This window comes from Haemorhous mexicanus, chromosome 23 (genome assembly GCF_027477595.1).
Source record: "Haemorhous mexicanus isolate bHaeMex1 chromosome 23, bHaeMex1.pri, whole genome shotgun sequence".
NCBI lineage: Eukaryota > Metazoa > Chordata > Aves > Passeriformes > Fringillidae > Haemorhous > Haemorhous mexicanus.
In genome coordinates, this window is record NC_082363.1 from 2,735,243 (window position 1) to 2,740,765 (window position 5,523).

At 63.7% G+C, this 5,523-nt stretch overlaps 1 protein-coding gene across 1 annotated transcript; it reads left to right on the top strand.

The window, feature by feature from the left end:
* Positions 1-904: 904 nt before the first annotated feature.
* On the top strand, positions 905-4,922 carry CELA3B (chymotrypsin like elastase 3B). The gene is made up of 8 exons (XM_059866517.1): positions 905-997; positions 1,077-1,153; positions 1,234-1,331; positions 2,240-2,374; positions 2,449-2,585; positions 3,649-3,794; positions 3,871-4,023; positions 4,836-4,922. The coding sequence occupies exons 1-8, from the start codon at positions 955-957 to the stop codon at positions 4,851-4,853; spliced, it is 807 nt and encodes a 268-aa protein (XP_059722500.1). The 5' UTR covers positions 905-954; the 3' UTR covers positions 4,854-4,922.
* The last annotated feature ends 601 nt before the right edge of the window (positions 4,923-5,523 follow it).

The following is a 5,523-nucleotide window of genomic DNA, read 5'->3' on the forward strand; positions in this document are numbered from 1 at the left end:
CTGGGAGGGGGGTGTATATGGGGGTGAGGAGGGTCAGGGTGGGCTACCAGGGGCACAGGGTATAGGGGAGGCACAGGGACTATGGGCTGTGGGAGGGGGTGCATATGGGGGCCACAGGGGTTGTATGGGTGACATGGGGACACGAGACTGGCTGGAAGGGGCTGTGGGGGCAGTAGAGGTGACCGGGGGGCTGTGGGGGCACAGGGATAGTTGGAAGTGCTGTGGGGTCTGGCAGGAGGGATTTTGGGGCCATACAGTCCATGGGGGCTATAGGGGCTGTAGGGGCCATATGGGGACTGTGGAGGGCACCTGGGATGGTTGTGGGGGCTCTGAGGGTCTAGGAGGGGAGGATGTACGGGGCACCAAGCCCATGGAGGCTATGGGAGCCACATGGGCACACCAAAGGCACAGGGAATAGGGGGGGACAGGAGTGGTTGTAGGGCCCAGGGGGTGGGGAGGGCTGGAGGGGCCTGAGGGGGCCACCAGGGGCACAGGGAATATGAGGACCAGGGGGGCAGGGGGTGGTTGTGGTGACTGTGAGGGTACAGGGGGGTCCTGGGGGTTTTGGGAGGCATGGAGGTGACTGTGGGGCACAAAGAGAGGAATGGGGACTGTGGGGGTGGGTCACTGGGGCTAAGGGGGGCACTGGGGGAGCAGTTAGAGGGACTGTGAGGGGCACTGAGGGACCAGAGGGCCTGGGGTGGACATGGGGCACTCTGGGGGTACACAGGGGGTATGGGGGCAGTAGCAGCAGCAGGGACAGGGGGTTTGGGATCTGTCGGGTCCCCACTGGCCGGGAGCCAGTGCCACGTCCCCCCAAAGGCCAAGGTTAATGTTTAACCCCCCCAAGACCCAGCTGGGCACCGAGTGCCCATTCCCAGGGGTGCCCTTGGGGACTCCCGGGGCCGGCGGGATTTAAGGCCGGCGGCTGCCCGGGACAGCCACACTTGAGCCATGGCTGCCATGCTGAGCCTTGTCCTGCTGCTGGTGGCCAGCGGTGAGGTGTCCCCTGACCCCCTCCGTGTCCCCGGGCTCGGGGGGGGGTGCCCGGTGGGTGACGGTGCCGTGTCCCGCAGGTGTTCGCGCCGCGGTGCTGCCGGAGCCGCGCGTGGTCAATGGCCAAGATGCGGAGCCCTACAGCTGGCCCTGGCAGGTGAGGGGACAGGGGGACAGGGGGACACGGGGACCCGTGTGTGGGGGGACGGTGGCACACAGCGGTGTCTCCCCCCGCAGATCTCGCTGCAGTACGAGCGGGACGGCACCTTCCGCCACACCTGCGGGGGCACCTTGATCGCGGCCAACTGGGTGATGACGGCCGCGCACTGCATCTCGTGAGGGCACCGGGACCGGGGCACCGGCACGGGGCTGCGGGATGGGGACACCGGATGGGGCTGCGGGATGGGGACACCGGATGGGGCTGTGGGGATGGGGCTGCGGGATGGGGCTGCGGGATGGGGGCTGCGGGATGGGGGCACCGGATGGGGCTGCGGTGCAGGGAGGAGTGCAGAGCTGCATGGAAGAGACTCGGGGTGGAAAGTTGGGTATTGGGGTGCAGAAGTGGGTGTGGGGCGCAGGGATGGTGCAGGAAGGGGCAGAAGGGCACCAGAGTGCAGGGAGGGGCGCAAGGAGGGGTGCAGGGGTCAGTGCAGGAGGGGTGCAGGGAAGAGTGCAGGTTGGAGAGGTGGGTGTAGTGGGAGTCTGGGGTGAAGGGAGTGCAGAAGGGCTGCAGGAGGAGTGCAAGGCACAGGGATGGGTGCAGGAGGGGATGTGGGGTGCAGGGATGGGTGCATGGAGAGAGTTCATGGGGGTACAGGGGGGTCCTGGGTACGGGAGGAGTGCAGTGAGTGCAGGGAGGGAGTCCTGAGTGCAAGGCGGGGTTCTGGGCGCAGGGAGGGCATTCCCGGTGCAGGGAGGAGTTGACACGTGCACGGAGTGCATGAATGGGGTGAGAAATTCAAACTGGGTGCAGGGAGGGGGTTCAGAGGGCGGAGAGGGGAGTTTGGGCGTGGGGTGGATGCACGGGGAGGTGCAGGGCGGGGGTTTGGGTGCAGGGTGGAGGGCTTGGTGCAGGAAGAGGTTCAGGGTGCAGAGGCGAGTTTGGATGCAGGTTTGGTGCATGGAGTGGTGCAGGGAGGGGATTTAGGGTGCAGGGCAGAGCGTCTGGGTGGGTGAAAGGGTCCCGGGTGCAGGAGGGATGCCAAGGGAGGGCAGCACGCCCTGACCCCTCCTTTCCTGGCAGCAAATCCCGCACGTACCAGGTGGTGCTGGGCGAATACGACATGAGCACCGGGGAGGGCTCCGAGCAGCGCATCCCCGTGAACTCCGACGACATCTTCGTGCACCCCAAGTGGCTCAGCTTCTGCGCGGCCTGCGGGTGAGCGGGGCCCCTGGGGGGGCTGGGGACGCCGCGCCCCCCCGGCCGCCCCTCTGACCGGTGTCCCCGCGCAGCAATGACATCGCCCTGATGAAGCTGCAGCGCCCGGCCGTGCTCTCGGCGGAGGTGCAGGTGGGGCGGCTGCCGCCCGCCGGCTCCGTGCTGCCCAACGGGTACCCCTGCGTGCTCAGCGGCTGGGGACTGCTCTCCAGTGCGTCCGGACAGAGGGACAGACACCCGGGAGGGCTGGGGGGGGGGGGGGGGCGGGTGGGGTGGGCAGAGGGAGAGATGGGGAAATGGATGGGAAGATGGAGGGAGGGATGGACAAATGGGGAGATGGATGGGGAATGGCTCGGGAGATGGAGGGAGGGCATGAGGGATGGATGAGAATTGGCTGGACATAGGGAGTGAAGAGAGGGATTGATAGATTGGGGGGGTGGATGGGATGGGGAGATGGAGGGAGGGATGGTTGGGGAGGGTTGAAGGGATGGCAGGATGGGGAAGTAAGGGAGGGTTGGGTGGAGGGATAGAGAACAGATGGGGAGATGAATGGGGAGGTGGAGAGAGGGATGGATGGATGGATGGATGGATGGATGGATGGATGGATGGATGGATGGATGGATGGATGGATGGATGGATGGAATCTATGGATGATGGATGGATGGATGGATGGATGGATGGATGATGGATGGATGGGGGATGGAGGGATGATGGATGGATGATGGATGGATGGATGATGGATGGATGGATGGATGGATGGATGGATGGATGGATGGATGGATGGGGGATGGATGGATGGATGGATGGATGGATGGATGGATGGATGGAGGGATGGATGGATGGATGGATGGATGGATGGATGGATGGAGGAATGGATGGATGGATGGATGGAGGAATGGATGGATGGATGGATGGAAGGATGGATGGATGGATGGATGGGGGATGGATGGATGGATGGATGGATGGATGGATGGATGGATGGATGGAGGGAGGGATGGATGGATGGAGGGATGGATGGATGGATGGAGGAATGGATGGATGGATGGATGGATGGATGGATGGATGGATGGATGGATGGGGGATGGATGGATGGATGGATGGATGGATGGATGGATGGGGGATGGATGGATGGATGGGGGATGGATGGGTGGGGGATGGATGAGGGATGGATGAATGGATGATGGATGGATGGATGGATGGATGGATGGATGGATGGATGGATGGATGGAGGGATGATGGACCATGGGCACACCTCGGGTGCTCTGATCCCACAGCTGGGGGGTCCCTGGCGGACCGGCTGCAGCAGGCAGAGCTGCATGTGGTGGACTATGAGCACTGCACCCAGCCTGACTGGTGGGGGGCCCTGTCCATCCGCAAAACCATGATCTGTGCCGGCGGCGCCGAGAAGTCCGGATGCAACGTGGGTACCACTCCGGGGGGAGGGGGCACAGCCCGGGCCCCTTGTGGTGCTGAGCCTGCCTCACCCCACACCTCAGGGCGACTCCGGGGGACCTCTGAACTGCCCGGCTGAGGATGGCACCTGGGAGGTCCATGGCATCGCCAGCTTTGTGTCAGCCCTGGGCTGCAATGCTGCCAAGAAACCCACGGTGTTCACCCGCGTGTCTGCCTTCGAGGACTGGATTGCAGAGGTGGGCACAGGCTGCCAGGGGGCCAGGAATGGGATCCTGGGCTGTCAGGGTGCAAGGGTGCCAGAGAATTGGGATATCATGGTGTCAGGATGCCAGGGAACTTGGGTACCATGGTGCTGGGGAATTGGGATGCCAGGACCAGGGTGCTGGGTGCCAGGGCTATGGGGTACCAGGGTACTAGGGCACCAGGGGGAAAAGGGGCCAGGCTGCTGGGCTGCCATAGTGGCAGGGTATTTGTCTAGTAGATTGTTGGGGTGCTCTGATGCTGGGGTACCAGAGGATGGGACTGTCAGGGTGCCATGATGCTGGGGTGCCAGGTGTCCGTGCCACAGTGCCAGGGTAAGAGTGCTCTGGAGTGCTCGGTTGCTGGGGTGCCAGGGTACCAGGCTGCTGGGTGCCGGGGCAGTGGGAGTCCAGGGCACAGATGTGCCACAGCACTGGGGTGCTTGGGTATCATGGAGCTGAGGAAAAAGGGCTCTGAACTGCTGGGATGCCAGGGTACCATGGCACCAGGTCTCTGGGGTGCCAGGCTGCTGGGCTGCCAGGACAAAGGTTTGCCAGAGCTCTGGGGTGATGGGGTACCAGGGCTCTGGATTCTGGGTACCAAGGAATTGGGGTGTCAGGGCAATGGGGTACCAGGGTTCTGGGGAGGCATGGTGCTGAGGTGCTGAGGTGCTGGGCACTGGTGTGCCAGGTTCCTGGGGTGTTGGGATGCCATAGTGCTGAGGTGATGGGGTGCCGGGGTTTTGGGTTATTAGTGTGTCAGGATGTTGGGCTACTGTCCTCCTGTCTTAGAAGCTTCTCCCTTCCAGACCATGAGAGACAACTGAGCATGGCAGCGTCCTTGTCATCAATCCCCCTGGCCTGGCATCAGTCAAATAAACCACCAACTGCTGGCACCAGTGTGTCCTTGTGGTCCTTGTGCTGGGGAGGGGTCTGGGGGCAGCAGGGGCTGCACCATTAGCAGCAGACAGTACTGGGAGCACCCCGATGTGCCCAATGTCATGGGGGTGGATACCCAGAGACACCCCAGTGCCACAGGGATTGGCACCCAGAGATACTCCGACACAACAGGGATAGACACTGGGAGGTGCCCAGACACCCCACAGGTGCCCAGATGCCGTGGAGATGGCACCCTCATACACCCAGATCCCACAGGGATGGGTACCCGAGTGCCACAGGGATGGGTAGCCTCAGACACTCAGGTGACAAACACTGAGCACCCCGAAGTGCTCTGTGCCCTGTGCCATGGGCACCTGCTGCCAAAGGCACCCCAAGACACACCAGTGCTGTGGCTCTGGGTGCCCTGAGGACACCGGGACAGCCCCAGTGCCACAGTGACAGGCACCCAGTGACATCCTGTCCCCCCACAGGGCTGGGCCCCCCCGAGGCTGTGGGACAGCCCCCTCGGGGCGCCCCAGGGCCGGACGCCCATGACCGTGGCCCTCCTGGCCTGGCCGTCGCCTCGCAACCGCCGGCACCAGCGCGTGACCAGCGAAC